General features: G+C 33.0%; 1 protein-coding gene across 2 annotated transcripts; it reads right to left on the reverse strand.

The window, feature by feature from the left end:
* Nucleotides 1-38: 38 nt before the first annotated feature.
* LOC145334339 (uncharacterized) lies at nucleotides 39-18,602 on the reverse strand. Of its 2 annotated transcripts, XM_080179770.1 has the most exons (7): nucleotides 18,533-18,602; nucleotides 17,918-17,981; nucleotides 16,467-16,538; nucleotides 15,226-15,277; nucleotides 10,506-14,058; nucleotides 9,702-9,776; nucleotides 39-320 (listed from the first exon to the last, which is right to left on the reverse strand). In XM_080179770.1, the coding sequence occupies exon 5, from the start codon at nucleotides 13,855-13,857 to the stop codon at nucleotides 10,513-10,515; it is 3,345 nt and encodes a 1,114-aa protein (XP_080035896.1). In that variant the 5' UTR covers nucleotides 13,858-14,058; nucleotides 15,226-15,277; nucleotides 16,467-16,538; nucleotides 17,918-17,981; nucleotides 18,533-18,602; the 3' UTR covers nucleotides 39-320; nucleotides 9,702-9,776; nucleotides 10,506-10,512. The 2 variants fall into 2 exon arrangements, with proteins under 2 accessions (XP_080035896.1, XP_080035903.1); XM_080179777.1 differs by lacking the exon at nucleotides 15,226-15,277.
* Between the last annotated feature and the right edge of the window lie 3,440 nt (nucleotides 18,603-22,042).

The following is a 22,042-nucleotide window of genomic DNA, read 5'->3' on the forward strand; positions in this document are numbered from 1 at the left end:
GTCTAATTTGGTAAGAAAAAGCAAAAATTCGGCGGCAACGGCGGTTAAACCGCCGTTTCTCCACAGTTGCTCATTGTGCATTATCAAAGCAAGCCAAATTTTAGAGCTGTAACTCTTTTTTTTAGTTCCTATATGTTTACTTTATTCAACAAGTGTCTCATCTGTCTATGCCTGTCAAGTTTTCAAACAGCAAAATACTTAAAATTATTATCACAAGAATAATTTGAATTAAATGTTTTGTTTTATAAATAGTTGTCTTGTTAGCACTTTGATATATTGATTCGCCAAAATTTTTCAACTCAGCATTAATGCCTCATAACCTAAATAAAATAAAAATAATTTTCATAGTTATACAATATACATACACACAGGACAAAAGAGGACTATCCAAGAACAAGAGCACGTGATTCTAAGTACCTTCCAGCATTGATCCTGAGTATTTTCTTTCAGAATATAATAGGTCAATATCAATAATTAATATATTGACAAGAAAATTTATGTTTCACCACTTCAAGTTGAAGAAAAGTAAAAAATGTCCACAATTTTTCGTTAAAATTTTATCAAACGTTTTGTTGAGTTTGGAGTGTCTTTAATTGTCCATGTTGTCAAATGATAAAAATAAAAAAAAGTCAAAAGCACATTTACTATATCTCATATGTAGGTTTAAATTAATGCTAATATGGATTAATTTACAATCTATATAACACGAGTATTCGCATATGTATCATCAAATATCCATTTTATAAAAGAATTAGCTTCATAAAAGTTTTCAAAATCAATTAAAATACCTAAAAAAAACCATGGTGAAACATAAATTTTCTCGTCAATATATTAATAATATATGGTGACTACCCCGTCCCGGATTTGAAAAATTTTGTTAAAATTTTTGCCCCCAGCCAAAATATGGTTGATTTATGCATAAAAATGACCCATGCAAAATATTTTTTCTGTAATGCAAAAATTGCGACGGTACAAGCACTGCAAAGTTTTTAAAATCTGCAAAAAACCCTGTTTTTATGGCTTTTTTTGGGCTTTTGTACCATCCCAATTTTAAAGATTTTTACAAAATTTCAATTCGAGTGTGTTGATATATACCTGAAATTTACCAAAAAAAATGGGGGCAGTCTCAATTATAACATATGAAGGTGTAGCAAGTAATCTTACAAATACAAAATTGTCAAATTGCATACATATATAATAGGATTGGGCTGGATACTTTTATGGACGGATACTGGATATCTGGCTGATATATAATGCCGGATATCCGGCAAATATATGTATTTGGCCGGATATCCAGTTATTTGACCGGATATCCGGTTATTTGGCCGGATATCCGGTTATTCGGCCAGATATCCGGTTATTCGGCCGATGTTCTTTTATTTGGCCAGATATCTGGTAATTTGCCATATAACGATTATCTGTCATTAGAAATCAACCGGATATCCGGTATCCAGCCAAAAAAGTATCGGCCCAACCCTATTATATATGTATGCAATTGTTTCTTCTTTACAGTAAAGTTTCTGATAGATCCAGGGAATGTTTCAGTTATTACCACTTAAATAAAATTAGAGGATCGACCCTTCTCTCAGGTGCCCAAAGTCCTTTAGGAGCGTTACCACTAGAAAGTAATATAGAGAAGCTCTTCTTGTGAAAATTAGATAATTTTTAACATTATCTTTTTATGTGTCATTATTCATTGTTTATCTCTGTTAATTTTGTATTGACTTAATGGAAAAAGATGTCTCAGCTTATAAAAGATGTTCGGTGCTTTCCCTCAAAGTGTCTTTTGATCACTGACAACCCCTTCCTCCTTATATTAACTTGCAAGGGTCCCTGGTACCCATTATAAACTATCCTAACCTGACCTTATATAATTAAGAAACAAACTAGAAAGTATCCCTTCCTTTTTTCAAGGTCGGAAGATGGGGGGGGGGGGGGGTGTGCTCGACTTGGCACTTGGGAAACTGGCAATAATTTGCATTAAACTCACGTCTTTAATATATCAAAAACTAAAGCTATAATGCAGAAGTACCGATTGCAGAGTTGCTACACTTTCTAAACCCTTATTGTTACAGGAATCATCAACCAAAGTTTTCAATCAAAAAATTTCAACTTGCTTAGATTAAATAAAAGAGCTAACCTTTACGGAGTTCGTTCATACTCATATTATAGAAAAGATTTGCATTTAATAAGTATCAGAAATAGATTGGACAAAATAGGCCATTTAATACACTAGTCCTAAAAGTTTGAAAATAACCTTTTCTTATTCGTTGACTTAATAACTTTGTGGACTTTCAATAATTTTGATGGATTGGTTTATTAATTTGAGTGTTCAATCGTTTCTACCACTAATTTTAATCTACAGAAGGGTTAATTTTGTGTATTATTAGTGGGGATGTACATCCATTCATTAGCCATAGTCTTATCCCTTAGATACTTCAGTAACATGTTATTTCTTGTTACGTAATAAAAATGAAAGTGTTATTATTAGACTTTGGGTACAGAGATCTAGAGGGATAAGACAATGGCTTTTTAGTTTATTTGTATATCCCATGATGATACACAAACTGACTCGTTTTTGTTGAAAACATAGTGGTTGAAACGTTTGATCACTAAACCTAATGAACCAACCAATTATAATTTTAAAAAAAAGTCTCCAAAGTTGTTGAGCTAAGAAATAAAAAAATGTTATTATAAACCTTCCGGGACTAGTGTATTAAACAGCCCAATGTCCCCTCCCTCCCTAGTTATTATTAGACTTGTGATACACTCTTGTACAGTTCAGGGAGGGAGGGGACATTGAGCTGTTTATTAAATTAGTCCCCAAATTGTTATACTGGTGTTTTCTTACATTTGGGTTAAAACATTGGGGAAATTCAGTAAATTTTATTTGGTTGATTTATTAAGTTGAGTGTTTAAAAGTTTCAACTTCTAGTCTTAATCTACAGGAGACCCTTACTGTTGATTACAATAGGTGGTTGGAACATCTTATTAAACCGATTAAAATTTCAAACAATCTAAAAAGTTGTTGAGCAAACAAATGAAAAAGTTTTAAAACTTTGGGGACTAGTGTAATTAACAGCCCATTGTGCTCTGCCTCCCTAGTTATTATTAGACTTTTGGTACACTCTGGTATAATTCAGAGAGGGAGGGGAAATTGAACTTTTTATTTCACTTGTCTCCAAAGTTTTATAACTGTTTTTCTAATTCATTAGGTTAACAACTTTTGAGAATTTTATTGAATTTTGATTGGTTGGTTTATTAAGTTAAGTGTATAAACGTTTCAACCTCTAAGTTTAATCTACAGAAGGGATAGTTTTGTGTATCAAACAAATTTCATACTTATATAATAGAGGTAGGCCGGATACTTTTTTGGCCGGATACCGGATATCTGGATGATTTAAAATGCAACATATTTGGTATCCGGCAAATTACCGGATATCCGGCCGAATAACCAGATATCCGGCCAAATTACCGGATATTTGCTAGATATCTGGCAAGATGTCGGATATCCGGCATTATAAATCAGCCAGATATCCAATATCCATCCAAAAAAGTATCCGGCCCAACCCTATTATATATGTATGCAATTTGACAATTTTGTTTTGGAAGATTACTTGCTACACCTTCATATGTTATAATTGAGACTGCCCCCATTTTTTTTGGTAAATTTCAGGTATATATCAACACACTCGAATTGAAATTTCGTAAAAATCTTTAAAATTGGGATGGTACAAAAGCCCAAAAAAAGCCATAAAAACAGGGATTTTTTGCAGATTTGAAAAACTTTGCAGTGCTTGTACCGTCGCAATTTTTGCATTACAGAAAAAATATTTTGCATGGGTCATTTTTATGCATAAATCAACCATATTTTGGCTGGGGGCAAAAATTTTAACAAAATTTTTCAAATCCGGGACGGGGTAATGGTGACCTATTATATTCTGAAAGAAAATACTTAGGATCAATGCTGGAAGGTACTTAGAATCATGTGCTCTCGTTCGTGGATAGTCCTCTTTAGATCTATTTTTCAACATTTTTTTAAATTCAAACCCAATCTATAACTAAGCAGGAAGAGAGGGACTTAAAAGGGGGGAGGCGGATGTGCCACTTTTTGATTCCAAAACTAAAAGTCAAAGGAACTCAACTAAATAAAGAGTTACAGGTCTGAGATTTTGCATGGCAGTTGCTTTATAGGGTTACAATATGGAACAGTAAAGAAACGGCGGCGCAACCGCCGAAAACCGCCGAGAAATTGCAAAAAAAATTTCGGCGGGAAACGGCGGTTGTGCCGCCGTTTCTTCACAGTTCCATATTGTACCCCTATAAAGCAACGACCATGCAAAATCTCAGACCTGTAAATCTTTTTTTTAGTTGAGTTCCTTTGTTGACTTTTAGTTTTGGTCTCAAAAAGTGGCACATCCGCCTCCCCCCTTTATTTTGTTTATAGGTTTTAAAGATTTCCTTCGGGTTAAAGTTAGCTTCCATTGCATTAGCTTCACTTGTCCCTGACTATACCCCCCCTCCCGTCCTCAAGCACCTCTAGCAAAAACTTTAAGTAGAATACTTTGATACTATCGTAATTAATGTAACAATAGTTTAATAAGGGGGGGGGGGGCGTAATGACTTTTATTCGTAATCCATGAGCAAAATGGTCTAAAAATTTAGCTAGATCCTTCAAACTTGACATATAAGCCTAGTCCTATAGGTATTACATCTAAATGGCAAAAAATCCAAATATTTTTATTTTAAGGTTAGGTTAGGTAAGAAAAACCCTGCGGAAATGGGGGTTTTAGGCTTTTTTTTGGTCTATTTTGATGTGGAAACTTACCTTAAATTGTTTTTTCTTAGGGTTATAACTTAAATACACTGTATCTATTCATATGGACATTATTTAAGATGATTCAGCAAGTCAGGGACCGACCCCAGGGGGCTAGGTGGGTAGCCCGCAGGGGTTAAGTGCAATTTTCCCAATACATATGTTGTGATACATCTAATTATAGGTTTTTTAGGTCAAGGAACTCAAATTTAGAGCTAATATAAGCATTAGACTATTCTGAAGCTAGCCCCATCGGGCTAGGTTGGTGGCCCGCAGGGGTTAAGTTCATTTTTTTCAATATATATCTTGTTATATATCAAAATATAGGTTTTTTAGGTCAAGAAACTCAAATTCTGAGCGAAAAATAACCTGAAGCTAACCCCCCCGGGCTAGGTTGGTTTTCTGCAGGGCTTAAGAGCATTTACCTAACCTAACCTAGAAATTTACTTATAGTTTTACATGTTTTTCTTGAATAAACTTGTCTATTAATGAGGACTTTATTTAAGATAATCCAGCAAGTCGGGAACCGACCCCAGCGGGCTAGGTTGGTGGCCCGCAGGGGTTAAGTGCATTTTTCCCAAAGTATATGTTGTGATACATCTAATTATAAGTTTTTTAGGTCAGTTAACTCAAATTCAGAGCTAGAATTAGCATAAGACTAATCTGAAGCTAGCCCCAGCGGGCTAGGTCGGTGGCCCGCAGGGGTTAAATGCATTAATTTCCAATATACATCTTGTTATATATCAAAATATAGGTTTTTAAGGTCAGGAAACTCAAATTCAGAGCTGAAATTAGCATAAGACTTACCTGAAGCTTTACCCCGCGGGCTAGGTAGATCTTCTGCAGGGCTTAAGTGCATTTTACCTAACCTAACCTAGAAACTTATTTATTTTTTGATTTTTTCCTTGAATGAACTGTGTCTATGAATGAGGACATTATTTTAGATGATCCAGCAAGTTGGGGACCTCCTTGTGTCAGCCTCCTGTATGAAGAATCTTTTAAATGATGGCTTTAAGACTGAACACTGTGTATCTAAGTAAAAAATGCATTTAAGCCTTGCAGGCAACCCACCTAGCCCGCAGGGGCTAGCTTCAGATTAGTCTGATTCTATTATTAGCTCTAAATTTGAATTTCTGGACCTAAAAAACTTATAATTTTATGTATGACAGCACATACTTTTTAAAAATGCATTTAAATTCTGCGGGCCACCCACCTAGCCTGCTGGGGTCGGTCCATGACTTGCTTGATCATCTTAAATAATATTCTCATAAATAGACACAGTTTATTCCAGAAAAAAACCCTAAAAAAACAAGTAAGGTTCCAGGTTAGGTTAGGTAAAATGCACTTAAGACTTGCAGGTAACCCACCTAGCCCGCTGGGGTTAGCCTCAGATTAGTCTAATGCTTATTTTAGCTCTGAATTTGGGTTCTTTGACCTAAAAAAAACCTATAATTGGATGTATCACAACATATATAATGGGAAAATGCACTTAACCCCTGCAGGCCACCCACCTAGCCCGCTGGGGTCGGTCTTCGACTTGCTGGATCATCTAAAATAAGGTCCTCATGAATGGACAGTTTATTCGAGAAAAAAAAACCTAAAATAAAATATTGAATGTAAGTTTCTAGGTTAGGGTAGGTAAAATGCACTTAAGCCCTGTGGGCAACCCAACTAGCCCGCTGGGGTTAGCTTCAGATTATTCTAATGCTTATTTTAGCTCTGAATTTGAGTTCATGACCTTAAAAACCTATATTTTGATATATCACAAGATATATTTTGGAAAATAATGCACTTAACCCCTGCAGGCCACTGACCTAGCCCGCTGGGGCTAGCTTCAGATTAGTCGTTCCGCGACTTGCTGGATCATTTTAAATAAAGTCCTCATTAATAGAGACAGTTTATTCAAGAAAAAAACCTGTAAAATATAAGTAAGTTTCTAGGTTAGGTTAGGTAAATGCTCTTAAGCCCTGCAGAAAACCAACCTAGCCCAGGGGGTTAGCTTCAGGTTAGTCTAATGCTAATTTTCGCTGAGAATTTGGGTTTCTTGACCTAAAAAACCTATATAAAACAAGATATATATTGGAAAAAATGCACTTAGCCCCTGCGGGCCACCAACCTAGCCCGCTGGGGCTAGCTTCAGAATAGTCTAATGCTTATTTTATCTCTAAATTTGAGTTCCTTGACCTAAAAAACCTATAATTAGATGTATCACAACATATGTATTGGGAAAATTGCACTTAACACCTGCGGACCACCCACCTAGCCCCCTGGGGTCGGTCCCTGACTTGCTGAATCATCTTAAATAATGTCCATATGAATAGATACAGTGTATTTAAGTTAAAACCCTAAGAAAAAACAATTTAAAGTAAGTTTCCACATCAAAATAGACCAAAAAAAAGCCTAAAAACCCCATTTCCGCAGGGTTTTTCTTACCTAACCTAACCTTAAAATAAAAATATTTGGATTTTTTGCCATTTAGATGTAATACCTATAGGACTAGGCTTATATGTCAAGTTTGAAGGATCTAGCTAAATTTTTAGACCATTTTGCTCATGGATTATGAATAAAAGTCATTACGCCCCCCCCCCCTTATTAAACTATTGTTACATTAATTACGATAGTATCAAAGTATTCAGGGTGGCCACAGACTTTTTTTCAAAATAGTATAAAATAGTATGCAAAAAAAAAGTAAATAGTATGCAATAGTATGTAAAATTTTAAAAAATAGTATGCAATAGTATGTAAATTTTTTAAAAATAGTATGAAATAGTATGCATTTTAAACAAAATAGTAAGAAATAGCAAGCATTTAAAACACTATAGGGCCTTAAAATGTTGGTTAGCTATCAGGAAACCATTACTTTCTTGTCTTATTAGATTGAAAAACATAGTAACAAACACCAACATTCTAATCTGAAAAAAAATGAGCTAAGAATTAGTAAAAAAATACGTTGTTTATTGACTATTAAAAATTTTGGACTAGTAAAATAATTTTGTTGTGCACAGTGTCATAATTCATATCGTGATTTTAAAAAGAAATATTATATAAAAAAATTGAAAGTTCAAATATAATAATAAATAAAGGTAAAGTTTCTGACAGGGGCGTCCAAGCTTTTTATTTTGGGGGGGTTAAAAATTTTTTAAGGGGGGGGTAATTCGTTTTTGGGGGGGGGTAAAATGGCGCGCGAAGCGCGCCGCAAATTTTTTTTACCCCCCCCCAAAATTTTTACCCCGGGGGTAAAATTTGCTTGGGGGGGGTAATTACCCCCTCTGAAATCTGTTGGCAGGGGTAAATTTAGTTTACCCCTCCCAAAATTTACCCCCGGGGAAAAATTTTTGGGGGGGGTAATTTAAATTTTGTTAAATATATAGTATTAAAAATGCGTGCGAAGAGCGCAAAAAAATTTTTTATTAGAGATTTTTTATTTTGGGGGGGTAAATATCCCCTCCTAAATGGTTTAATAAATAATAATAATAAAAGTTCAAATAATAAATATTTTACAACAAAATGAGAGGATCTTTCTTATGACATAGAGAAACACATTATATTTATATTAGTTTGTTAGGAGTTAATCATAAACCTCATTAACCTGTAGGATCATTTAATAATAAAAGTACTCCTCAATGATATTAAAATTTAAAAGGAGAAATCTTTACATTGAATGTAGAAATACCAATAACTTTCAATAAAGGTACAACAATCTGAACTGAAAGACTACTTTCTTCTGGAAACATTTCTAAAAAAAAATTGAAAACAAAGTAGCGAGTTTGCCGCATTTTCACAGTAGCATAGATAGGCATTTAGGTTAGATAAGTGTTAATGATTGCCCCGCAGGGTTAGAGCCCCCCGCAGAAAAGATACTGTGAAAATGCGATGAAACCTGCTACTTGGCTTTCTTTTCATGATCAAAAAAATCAGTTTGTTTTAGTTACCTAAAAATTGAAGATTTATCTGAAATCCAAAGAAATAGTGGAAATAGTATGCAATTTTGGACAATAGTGGAAATAGCATATTTTTTTGGAATAGTTTGCATAGTATGCAAAAATAGTGGAAATAGTGGAAATAGTGGAAATAGTATGTTTGTGGCCAGCCTGAGTATTCTACTTAAAGTTTTTGCTAGAGGTGCTTGAGGACGGGAGGGGGGGTATAGTCAGGGACAAGTGAAGCTAATGCAATGGAAGCTAACTTTAACCCGAAGGAAATCTTTAAAACCTATAAACAAAATAAAGGGGGGAGGCGGATGTGCCACTTTTTGAGACCAAAACTAAAAGTCAACAAAGGAACCCAACTAAAAAAAAGATTTACAGGTCTGAGATTTTGCATGGTCGGTCCCACCTAGCCCCCTGGGGTCGGTCCCTGACTTGCTGAATCATCTTAAATAATGTCCATATGAATAGATACAGTGTATTTTAGTTAAAACCCTAAGAAAAAACAATTTAAAGTAAGTTTCCACATCAAAATAGACCAAAAAAAGCCTAAAAACCCCATTTCCGCAGGGTTTTTCTTACCTAACCTGACCTTAAAATAAAATTTTTTTGATTTTTTTTTGCCATTTAGATGTAATACCTATAGGACTAGGCTTATATACCAAGTTTGAAGGGTCTAGCTAAATTTTTAGACCATTTTGCTCACGGATTACGAATAAATGTCATTACGCCCCCCCCCCCCCCCCCTTATGACTTGTAATTTATTCATCCTTATAAAAAATTCGAATCTTCTAATAATCAGAAAAGAAATTCATAAAAATTATCCCCATCTCTGACTATTTGAAAATAGTATAGAAAATAGAAATAATAAATCAAGACCTCCAATATCCACACAGACTAAGCTTGGATAATAATGAAATAACTAATGAAATTTTTAGTCCCACAAAGCTATATTTTACCTCAAGTATTTTGAATGTTGAATTTTCTCTGTTACGCCATGTTTTTCAATTCAAAGGATCAGATTCAGCAAATACCTTAAAGAATTAATAATATATTTTTATTTAATTGGGACTTCGCCCTAAGCATCTAGTAGCTTTAAATTATAAGAAAAGTCAGAAAAATAACCTAAAACCTACCAAAAACTTTCAAATGAAATATAAATTACACAAACCCATTTCAGGACCTATGTGAAGCTTTCCTAAAATGAAATACCTACCTAATTATTTCAGCGAGATCTTAAAGAAAATATTAGAGGCTTTCTGTTTTTAATCCGTATATGAATTAATATGATGTCTATCTGTGTGGCTGATTTACCAAAAAATAATAAATCAATGAGAACATCTATAAGTAGCGAAGCTTAAAACTTATGAATGGATGCCAGGGAAAAAATTACTATAAAGCAGTGTCATACACTAATCATTAAACTTGATTAAAAAGGGAAATCACGAACCCTTTAAAAATATGCAACCTTAAATCAGGAAAACTAAAAAATCTTGGAATAGATCTAGCACTGCAATTAATAAACAAATCTTAATGAAACTTGATGAAAATATGTAGAATATGAGCATATTCAAACCCTAATAGTTTCAGCCGTCAATACTGATTAAGAATAGAGAAAATCACAAAAACCTAAAAATCTAGGAATCGATCTAGCACCCCAATTAATAATCAAAATCACGTTTCCCCCATAGCGTTACGGACTGACGGACGGACTGACAGACAAAGTGAATTATAGAGTAGCTTCACTACTAAAAACTATTTACCTGATTTTTATTTGTCACAGGATTCGACAAATCCAGAATCATTCCCATTCTTCTTTCTCTTTCCAGCAACTTCGGTTTCTTCGGATTTTCTCTTCAGACCAATTTTAACACTTGAATCGTGATCTTGTTTACCAACAGTTTTCTTGTCCTCAGTGTCAGTAGGATCATAATTGATATCCTCTTCATCTTCTGACAGAGAAATATCACTACTTGACAGAGAAACCTCACATTTGGAGCTTGTGATACAGTGTTCAGTTTTACTGTTGCTGATAACTACAGAGGTCTCAGTAACTTCAGCAATTGATACCGTATTTTTTTCTGTACCACAATCAATTTCATCCATATTTTTTATTTCATCATTCTTGACGACACCAAGATCTTTAGAGGATTTTAGTTGAAATAATGTACCTAATGGTGACAACAAACTGTAAAGGGATTCCCCTTGTTGATCAATTTCAAGAGGCGATGCAAAGGCGAAAGATTTTGTTGCATTAGCTCTTAAATTCAGGTCAGGGTCTTTCTCTACATCAAGTTCTGTCTCAGTTTTAGGCACAACAGAATCTATATGGACAGGTTGTCTAAATGAATAATTCACCACTAGACATTTGGAAGTTAAAGTTTGATGAAATCCAAACTCTTGATCTTTCAAGAGGTTGAAAAGGTGATCTCTAAACCACCTGCCTATAATTTTAACTTTCTTAATTTTGGTTTTTAGAAGATCATATTTTTCCTGTGAAAAATCCAAATTCAACCTGTTGATTTCTTCCTGTAGACTATTATTCTTTAAAGTAAGCTGATAAACCTTGTCATTTAGTTCATTTATTTCTTTAGCTTCAACCTCAAATAAGTCTTCTGTTGTTTCACATCTCTCCTTTAAACGTTTTGCTATTGCTATAAGTTTCTGAATTCTTATCTTCATTTGTTGATTTTCAGTGTTTATTTTTGACACTGTTTCTATTAATTGCTGTTTTGACTCGACTTCTTTGCTCAAAGATTCATTCAGAGCTTTTAAATCAGCATTAACTTTTATAAGGTCATCTTCATATTTACTATTTTGCTCTGTGAGGGCATTTAATAGGTTTTTTTGTTCATTTTCAGTGATAGTTTTATCTTTTACAGACTTTTTCATAGTATTCACTTTTTCATCATATCTTTTCTTGATATTTTCTAGCTGAATCTCAAAGCTCTCGGCATATTCAGCCTCATCAGATTCTTTCTGGGTAAGTTTTTCTTTTAATGCAGCAATTTCTAAATTCTGTTTATCAATTTTAATCTCTTTAGAGCGTATTTTCAAATTGAATGCATTGTTTTTTTCTTGGAACAATTTTCCAGCTGATCTTAGACTAGAAATTATAGTTTCATTCTTTGTAAGTTTATTCTTCAGACTTTCATTATCCTTTAAAATGTTCATGTTACAAGCACTGTAGTTTTTTAGAATCTCAGAAGAGTCTTTCTCTTTGGAAAGATAGCTTTCAACTTGATCTGTTAAAACTTGAATACTCTCATCTTTGGATTTAATTTTCTCCTCTAGATTTCTACATTTCTCCCTATACTGTCTGCCCAGCAAAACTAAACGTTTATTTCTTTTTGTTCTTTCATTTAATTCTCTTAATAGGTTTTTATTATTCTCCTGAAGCTCTACTGTATTCTTTTGGTTAACTTTATGTGTTATTACTAGAGTTTCTTTTGATTCAATATCTCCAATAATTTTCTGTTGGTTATTCTTTGGCGCCTTGGCATGATTGTGTTCAACTGCCATCTTTTTATTCTTCTTTATATTATCCTGTTCAGATTCAGAATGGTCTCTATCTACATAATCATTTCCATTACTAACCTTAGATTCATCTACATCGACTTTAGTTGTATCATCATATTTTAAAGATTTATCTTCTGCTGGCACTTCAGATTTAATGACAGCATCATTATTTGTTATACAATTTAGATCACCTTTATTCTTTGACTGATTATTGAGGTTCATATGAAGCTGATTTAATTTAGCAGATAATGCTTTAGTTTCACTTTCAAGATCAGAATTTTTTTTGCATAACTGATTTCCAAGAATTCTCAGATTTCTTATCAATTCAGACTTGTTTAACACTAAACCTTTAAGTTCATCATTATCTTTTTCATAACTCTTCAACTTTTCTTCAATTGACAATTTTTCTTGTAGCAATTGATTATACCTTTCTGTGAGAGAGGCTTCCTCTAGATCTAAACAATCAGTTGATTTGTCTTCCAGAATCCTTTCTTGATGTGGCTGTTCTTCTTTGAATTTCAGCTTATTTAATTCATCTGCCTGGAGTTTGTTCTCCTTTTTCAGGTTATCACAGCTATTGCGAAATTTATTTGCTAGATCAGTAACTTTTTTAGCCAAATCAATCTTAGAATTCAATGTCTTTTGAAGTTCATAATTTTTTGTTTCACAATTCAACAATTTTTCCTCTGCTAGATCTTTAGCTTTTTTCAATTCCTCCAAATCATGACAAATAAACACAGTTTCTTGCTGTAAGTCAGAACAATCAGTTGATTTATCTACTTGATCCTGCTTCTGAGTCCTTACATTAAGTTCAGTCATAACCTTGTTTTCTTTTTCAAGACTTTCACTTTTTTCACGATATTTTTTACAATATGCTCTTAGACTGTTGATCAAACTCTTGTTGCATGAAACTAAATTCTTAAGCTCTTCATTTTCAGATTCTAATTTATTTAGTTTCTCTTTAGCACATATGTTTGCTTTCAGCTCAAGTCTCAAATCCTCGCAACTTCCTTCTCTCGAGGAATTTTCTTGATTTAAATCCAAACAATCAGTTGATTTATCTTTTGATTGAATAGAAGGTGTTTGAGTCAACTGTTGGGTCAATTTCAATTCATTTATTTCCTCCAGCTGAAGTTCATTAAAATATTGCAGATTTTTGGATTCACTACGAATCTGTTTGCTGACAGAAACTATGCTTTTCATCTGCATTACTCTTCTTTCAACTATCTTTTCAATCCTATCATTTTGAGATTTTAACTGTTCTAGCTTGTTTTGAGCAAAAGCTTGAGCTTCACTCAATTCTTTCTTATGTTGCACCTTTAATTTTTCAAGTTGATCAGAATGTTTGTTACTTTTTTGAACATAATCACTAGTTTTCTTTTTTAACTCCAATTTTAGATTAGATACAAGTTTATCCTTATTAGCAATATCATTTTTTAATTTTCTTTGATTTTCTTTTACTTTATCAATGTAGTTTATAAGTTTTGATTTTAACCTTGAAATCTCCATGTCTTTACAATTAATTAACTCTAGTTTCCTATCATTATCAAGAACTTCATTAGCTGTAACAGGATCTTGATACAGTTTATCACTCATTTTTAACTTTTCTGCTAACCTTGAAATTTTATCACCAAGTTCAATTCTATCACACTTAATACCTTTGTCTTAAATCAATATGATCACTGTCAATATTATCCATTATTTTAAGAATATAAAAAGGTTGCTGAACCCCTTTAATTGTAGAATGTTGATTTTATTCATTTGGATTTCTTATCAATACAGCACAACCAAAAACACCTAAAATAAAAAGAAACATTAGTATTAATTTAAGGATAAAAATGTAGATAAAAATGAAAAGATTTCTTTACATTTTAGACGGACAGAAAGAGTTAAATAGTAAACTCTACACTGTTATTGTTTTTGCCAGGAGGGGGGGGGGGGGGGCAAGACCAGATGTGACACTTTTTAAAACCAAAAATAAAAGTCAAAAGATCTTGGCTAAAAAAAAGCACTATGATTTCAGATATAAAAAAAAATGAAGAAAGTAACAACAGCGCAACTTCCAAAACCACCATTTATTTTCAAAAATTAAGCCATTTTTTTGGTTATTTGTAATAAACTTCTTTTTCAAAAAATTATTATGTTCAGGTATTATGCTGCTTTTAATAGATAATAAAAAAGAAACAAAAATTTTAGTAAACAAAATTACCCTTTCGGTTGATTAAAATTATAGTTTTAAAAGTTTAGTTCAGAAACATACCACCAAATTTAAAACTTTAACAAGGAAATGTGTGAAACCGTTATTTGGTAGAAAAGTTGTTTTCTTGGGAGGCGATAAATATTTTAATTAGTGTAATCTTGACTTTAGCAACATGTTTACTAGCATTTGGTACCTAGCAAAACTAACAGTTCCTCCGTTATATACTCACAGTTCTTTTCTTTGTGATTTGTTTCAAAAAAGAGCACTCCCCCCCCCCTCCCCCTATTTTAGACATGTATCTATACCAAAAGCTTTAAAAAATCATAGAACGACTACCGTACTGACAAGAAAAAAGTAAACATTGTATCAGACAGACAAATGAAAGGCACACAAAAAATAGTGTTATAGAATAGCTTGTCTACTAAAACTTCTGGCCATGCGCAAGCAGCTTAATTTAAATGTGCTTTGGCATCTCTGAATGATACGAAACTGTGTTGAAAAAAACATTATAGACTAAAAATAAGACAAAAAGCTTTTTGTGACTGTATGTCGGAAATAAACTTAGAAACATTGCAGAAAGTTTTAAAAAAATACATAAATTGACCAGAAATTTTTTTATTTTTCCAATTAAAACTGTCAAAAAGTATACACGGTCATTGTAAGAGGAGTAATTATACAAAATATATTAGGTAGGTATCAATAGAAAAAAGTAAATTTGAAGATATTTAAAATGTATAGAAATTAATTGTACAATTTAACCTTACCTCAACAAAGAATTTGATATTAAAAGCAAATGGTCACTGTTGCAGCAAGGAACTAAATGAAAAATTTTTGGTTCAAAAATGCGTACCTAATAATGTAAGAGTTTTTATCAAAGAACGCTAACTTAATGCTTAAGAAAGATGGAAACAAGGATGACAACATCCATAAGTGACACTTAGAATTCAAATTTCGATCTGAAATTTTGCGTGAGTAATCATTGGTAGGTCTATTTTCCCTAAATCGAACAAAGAGTTGAAAAAGTAACGGCTCAGCCGTTTAGCCGTTTTTTTGTTATTTTTAGAGCAAATCTGTCATATATTACGCAGGAATCAACTATTTGAAATATATTTTTGCTTTAAATCATGTGAAATGATACAAAAAAAAACATTTTTTTAGATTTCTAGTACCAGCCCTTACCGACTAGAACCGTTTGAAAACGTTTTGAAGCAGCAAAGAGTATTGTGAGGAGATAGGTTTCGTGATTGATTTGCCTCGAAAAAAGCCAAAAAATGGCTAAACGGCTGAGCCGCCAGCCGTTACTTTTCCAACTTTTAAGGAAAAATAGACCTACCAAGGATTACTCATGCAAAGTTTCAGATCGAAATTCGAATTCCAAGGGCCATTTATACATTGATTACGAGATGGTTGCATTAAATCCCCCCCCCCCTTATGAATGGAAATCGGGAAAAAATTACTATAGAGCAGTGTCATACAATAATCATTAAACTTGATTAAATAGGGAAATCACGCAACCTTTGATTCACGAAAACTTAAAAATCTAGGAATCGATTGAAAATGGGATAAAATACAAAAATACGATTTTGTACAATGAGCAAGACATGAATTTATAAATTACAAAACCAAAACATAAAATCATTAGGTATCTAAACAAATAAAAAAATTTTAAATGGACAAAAATAGAAATCCAAACTATGCATTGGTAATATATTTTTTTTTAAAAACCTTCACAGGAAAGAAGCCTTGCACAAAGAAAAAAGTTTTTATTTTATTTTTAATGGGTCCGGGATGGTTGGCTTATTATTATTTTACTCGGTGAAATGACAAAATAAATGCTTTTTTACGTTTTAAGCATATTTACTATTAAACTATCAATGCCTTATTATTTGCCTTTTTTGACCTAAATGGTTTTAACTCATTCAAAAATTTGGAACTACCTTTAGTAAAAGCAGACAAAATGAAGACACTAAGCTTAATTGTAAAAACTTTAAAAACTAAAAATTACCTAGTAAAAGATTTAAAGCGAGAAGACAACTGTGTTAAATGTGGTGTAGAAATTATTTGCTTCGCCATTGGCCTGAAATGTTAAGAACATATTATAGTTTTGTTGTGTTGTCATATTAAAACTACAGCTCCCCCCCCCCCCCCCTACCACCTCCCTAAAAAAAGTTTGAAAATCAGAGTGCCTATGCCATTAGTCATTAGCTCCGAACTGCCCTGGGGTGTGCAAGGGTAAAGCATATTGGGGGACTCCCCCCACCCCCTTCACCTATAATATTGTAGCTTGTTGTCCTAAGAAATCTTTTTCCAAAAATCAGCAGAATATTATTATTAAATCATACAAAAAAATTTAACAAAAAGTTAAAAATAAACATATTTTAAATTGTAACTTTCTGCTAACAATTATATAGTTGGTTGCTATGCTTTCTATATTGTACCTAACTATTACATAAATCATGATGCAAAGTTTGAAATCGATAGGACAATTCAATCATAGCTAAATTAAAGATAAGAACTAATTTGTACCTTCGGACTGACACTAAGGGGGGGGGGTGGTTTTAATGCAACTATCTCGTAATCAGTGAGCAAATGGCACTTAGAATTCGAATTTCCATCTGAAATTTTGCATGAGTAATCCTTGGTAGGTCTATTTTCCCTAAATCGAACAAAAAGTTGGAAAAGTAACGGCCAACGACTGGCGGCTCAGCCATTTTGTCATTTTTTGGATATCTATATTGCAAATTAGTCACGAAACCTATCTACAAATAATACTCTTTTTCACTCCAAAACGCTATCAAACGGTTCTAGACCGTAGCTGTTGGTACTAGAAGTTTTAAAAATGGTTATTGCTATCATTTAACATAAATTAAACCAAAAATATGTTTTAAAAAGTTGATTCCTACGTAATTGATGATGGATTTACCCTGAAAATAGGCAAAAAAAAACGGCTAAACGGCTGAGCCGCCAACTTTTTGTTCGATTTAGGGAAAATAGACCTACCTAGGATTACTCATGCAAAAGTTCAGAGCGAAATTCGAATTTTAAGTGCCATTTGCTCACTGATTACGAGATGGTTGCATTAAAACCCCCCCCCCCCCCTTAGTGCCAGTCCGAAGGTACAAAGAGGGAGGTCATTTTCTAGTAAATTCCGTAAAGGTGTGTGTGTTATAAGGCCTAAAAATAGTAGTAGAACGATAAGGTGCTCTATATATTTGTATTCCCTATTGAATAGAACAATAGGGAGCACCTTATCGTTCTACTACTATTTTTAGGCCTTATAACACACACACCATTTCACACTTTTACGGAATTTACTAGAAAATGACCTCCCCCTTAGTTCTTATGTTTAATTTAGCTATGATTGAATTGTCCTATCGATTTCAAACTTTGCATGAGATGGTTGCATTAACCCCCCCCCCCCCCCCCTAATAGAAAGCATCTCTTTATAAAAATTACCTTTTTCTTGGTCCTTCTTGTAGTGTGTTCAGATGATTTAAACATTACAGGACAAACAGACAGCCTTAATAATGTATTCTGAATTAATACAAAATTGGATATTTTTACAACTAGCGGCTGTGCTCCTAGCACATGGTTACTGTGTATTCGAAGCAGTAAGGAAAGAAGGAATATGGGCTAAAACCAAGCTTAGATATGTATAAGAATTTAATAGAGTGAAACCAACCAGAGACCCGAAAATGGAAAACTCAATCAGTTCAGTAGTTAACGAAATCTTAAGCTATGAGAAATTTAACCTTACCACTTTATATAATAGGATGTATTCATACGTATAAAGCAAAATAAATACTATCCTTTTTCCTTATGATAAATACCAAAATATGGACAAATTCATTCATTTTATAGTCTGGTAAGAGTCTGCACGTTCCTAAATATCCAAGGGGGGTATTAAGTTTTTTTTTTTAAAGTCAAAACCCCCCCTAAATTTATGTAGGTGTGGGAGAACAAAATGCACTCTTCGCGAGTCAAATTAACATTAAAAGGACGCCTGTTCGACTATTGAGTAAGTCGATTATGCATGGGAGTGGGGTTAAAGGTCTAGAGTGCTCTGCTTACTTTTATATACGTCTGGAATAAACCAAATTTTTATGTCCAAGAACACTTCCAAACATTACCATTTTCATCTAAAAAAGTAATTAAAGTAACTTTATAATGTGTGATAAATGTGTGATGGAGGTAATGCAACCATCTCGTTATTAATGCACACATATAGTGCTATAGAATCTAAATTAAGTTATGAAAGGGAACTATGCACGTATGAGAACAAGTGATTCTAAGCACCTTCCAGCATATACCAATAGTATTTTTTTAGTGAATACGGCTTAAGTTTATGTTTGATATTTGTATCATTAACTAAAAAGTTGGGTTTTACTATAGTTTCATGAGATACAAACTTTGAAATGTAAATCGTTTTTTAATGCAATATTATTAAATGCTTTGTTGAGTCCAAAGGACAAAATAAATAACACGGCAAAGCATTAAATGCTATACATAGCAAAAGTACTTTAATTAAACTGTTTACAATATTACAAGTTACCAACCCTTTTTTCTAAATATACATTTTCAATCAAAATAATATACTTTTATTTAGAGCTTTTAAAAAAACAGTTTAAACTTATCAAAACATTTGATGATATTGCACCAAAAAAATTATTTAGTTTTAAAAGTTTTTTTCATATAAAAACATGATGAAACATAACTTTTTAGTAGATAAAGCAAATATTAAACATAAACCTAGTATATTCACTAAAAAAATACTAAATATCAATACTGGAAGGTGCTTAGAATCACTTGCTCTCGTTCGTGGATAGTTCCCTTTAGCAAGAGTAATCCTTGGTAAGCCTATTTTCTCTAAATCTAATAAAAAGTAGGAAAATTGATATTGCATTGATAATAAGATAGTTGAACTCCCCCCCCCCCCCCCCATCCACATCCTCCAAGGGGGGTGGTGGTGGGGGGCCATTAAGCCATAAAAGTATTTGTTTTTAAAACATGTAAAACATGTGTAAACAAGGATGACAACATCCATAAAAGCGAGGCACTGAAACGGTAGGACAAACGGTCATTAACACTTGTATAGTGTCAGAACTAAATAATCATAATAAAAATGTATAAGAGTCAAAGCAAAATTGTAAGTAAATTGTTGAAAAACTTCTTGATTCAGGATAATGTTTATGGACATACTTACATTTTTAGGACTTGATTATAGAGTTGCTTCGTTTATTACATTATACTTTGTTATCCTAGGAATCAATATACAAAAAATCAGATCAATCAGATGATTAGATCACATAAAAATTTGTTGTTAAAAAAGTAAAATAGATCAACATGTTTAAAATGGACGTACGGACATTTTGGTGATGATTATAGAGTTGCTACGCTTTCTAAATCGTACCTAACTATTAAAGGAATCACCATGCAAAATTTGAAAGCGATAGGACAATTTTAACATGCCTAAATTAACGAAAAAAGCTATCCGTTACGGACGTACGGACGGACCCTAATTATAGAAAAGCTTCGCTTTTAAAAAGCTAAAATTTAGCATATGCTGTAGTGGGCTACCATATGGAACTGTAACGAAACGGCGGCGAACCATTCGAAATTGTCTAATTTGGCGAGGAAAAGCAGAAAATCGGCAGTTTATGGTGGATAAAAAATATAACGAATAAAATATAATAAATAAGGTTTATGTGTATAATATATTAACGTAACGTGCATAATTTACAACTTTAGGGATTTTTACAGTACATAGAAAATATATTTATATGTCACTCAAAATTGTTTTTGTTGTGAGATACTTTTTAAGGATTTTTAATTAGTCCAGTCGATATTTTACACAACAAGCGACATTTCAGCTGGAAGTCAAACAATCGACTGATACGAAAATTTCCATAACCGGTTTTCTGATACTAATAAATATGGTTTAGGGAAGCTCAAAATGTTAATCATTACAGCATCATTACGAGGGTGATGGGGTGGTAACTATGGTGTCACACTAGATTAAATTTATCTCTGAAACGAGAAAGAATATAAATTGACATTAGACCAAAATATACTTGACCAATCATTTTGAAACTATTTCATCAATTCTTAAATTATATATTTTATTTACGAAAAATTTACAGTTTTTTAATTAGGGAGTGATCTGCACATTGAAAAAAAACTCCCCTATATTTACAAATTTTTTTCTGAGTAGGTAAAGTCTATTGTTTATTTAGCCCTTTGCGGATGTTACGTATTGGTTATATATTTTTTTTAAAACAAGGATGACAACATCTATTAGTAGCGAAGCACAAAAATGTTAAAAGGTTTCAAGAAAACAAAAATTAAACAAATAGTGACAAAGGAATCATCTTGTATAATTTTAAAAAAAACTTTTATCATCCTTATACTAAAGTAACAGGATGTCTGTGTGTCTGTGTATCTGTGTGTCTGTGTGTTTGTACCGAGAAATCTCGCTAACCGCTGAACCGATCGGGTTCTCCTTAACAGGGTAGCTTCTCATAGGTCCCGGAAGGTTTGTAACTATTTTGGGGGAGGGTACCACCACCCTTCCAAGAGAAATCGACCCTAGAAAAAAATAACCATTCCCGAAAAAGAGACTTGAACGAAACATAAACCAATTATTTCTCTAATTAGATATTATACATAAAAAAAAAAACATTGCCACTAGAGGCCTCTAGGGGCGTAGCCGCTAGTCTTGTAAGATTTTAAAAGAAAAACATTTATCATCCTATTATATAAAGTAGTAAGCGTTTTTTGTCTGTCCTTAAGAATATCGCTAACCGCTGAACCGATAATGTTCTCCTTTACAGTGAAGCTTTTTATAGGTCCTGGGAAGGTTTTAAACTAGTCTATAATACAAAGTAGAACGATGTCTGTCTGTTTGTGTGTGTGTTTGTGTGTTTGTCTGTTTGTTTGTAGCGAAGGATCTCGCTAACCGCTGAACCGATCGGGTTCTCCTTTACAGAGAATCTTCTCATAGTTCCCGGGAAGGTTTATAACTATTTTCTTGGGGGGTGGGACATCCCCCCCCCCCGCCGAAATGAAAATACCCCCCCCCCCCCAGAAAAAAAATTCTTTCTAAAACTAAAATTAAAATACGAAGAATTGCCCCTTAAGATGCGATATCACGAAAGGGACTATAAGTTCTTGCCCACTCTATTCTTTTATATGCTCCATAATTTTTGCAATAATGGCCAGAAGTTTTAGCCGTCTATCTTGAATAATATCGAATGATAGAGTATCTTCGCTATTAAAACTAAAATTAACAATTGGTAATGTATATTTTTTAACAAAACTAATAATTCATTATATAGATTTTTATCACATCATGGCATAAAATTAATAAAATACATTGACTGACTGGACTAAACAAGTTTTTCAAGTATAGCTTTGAAACAAATTAATATCCGCTGGATTCGAACCGGTTCTCAGCCATACTGAGAAATTATTTATAGTATCGTATTAAACTGTTTTTAACCTATTTTTGAATGGATGGTCAAAGATATACTAGGACACCTATAGAATCAGACTGCAGAGCCCAAATTTGAATTAAGTCCCCAA

This window comes from Acartia tonsa, chromosome 2 (assembly GCF_053477335.1).
Source record: "Acartia tonsa isolate MP-2025a chromosome 2, ASM5347733v1, whole genome shotgun sequence".
In the NCBI taxonomy this organism is placed as follows: Eukaryota; Metazoa; Arthropoda; class Copepoda; order Calanoida; family Acartiidae; genus Acartia; species Acartia tonsa.

Excerpts from the sequence above, each read along its gene's own strand:
- LOC145334339 (XM_080179777.1), bottom strand. The coding sequence starts at position 13,857 with ATGAGTGATAAACTGTATCAAGATCCTGTTACAGCTAATGAAGTTCTT.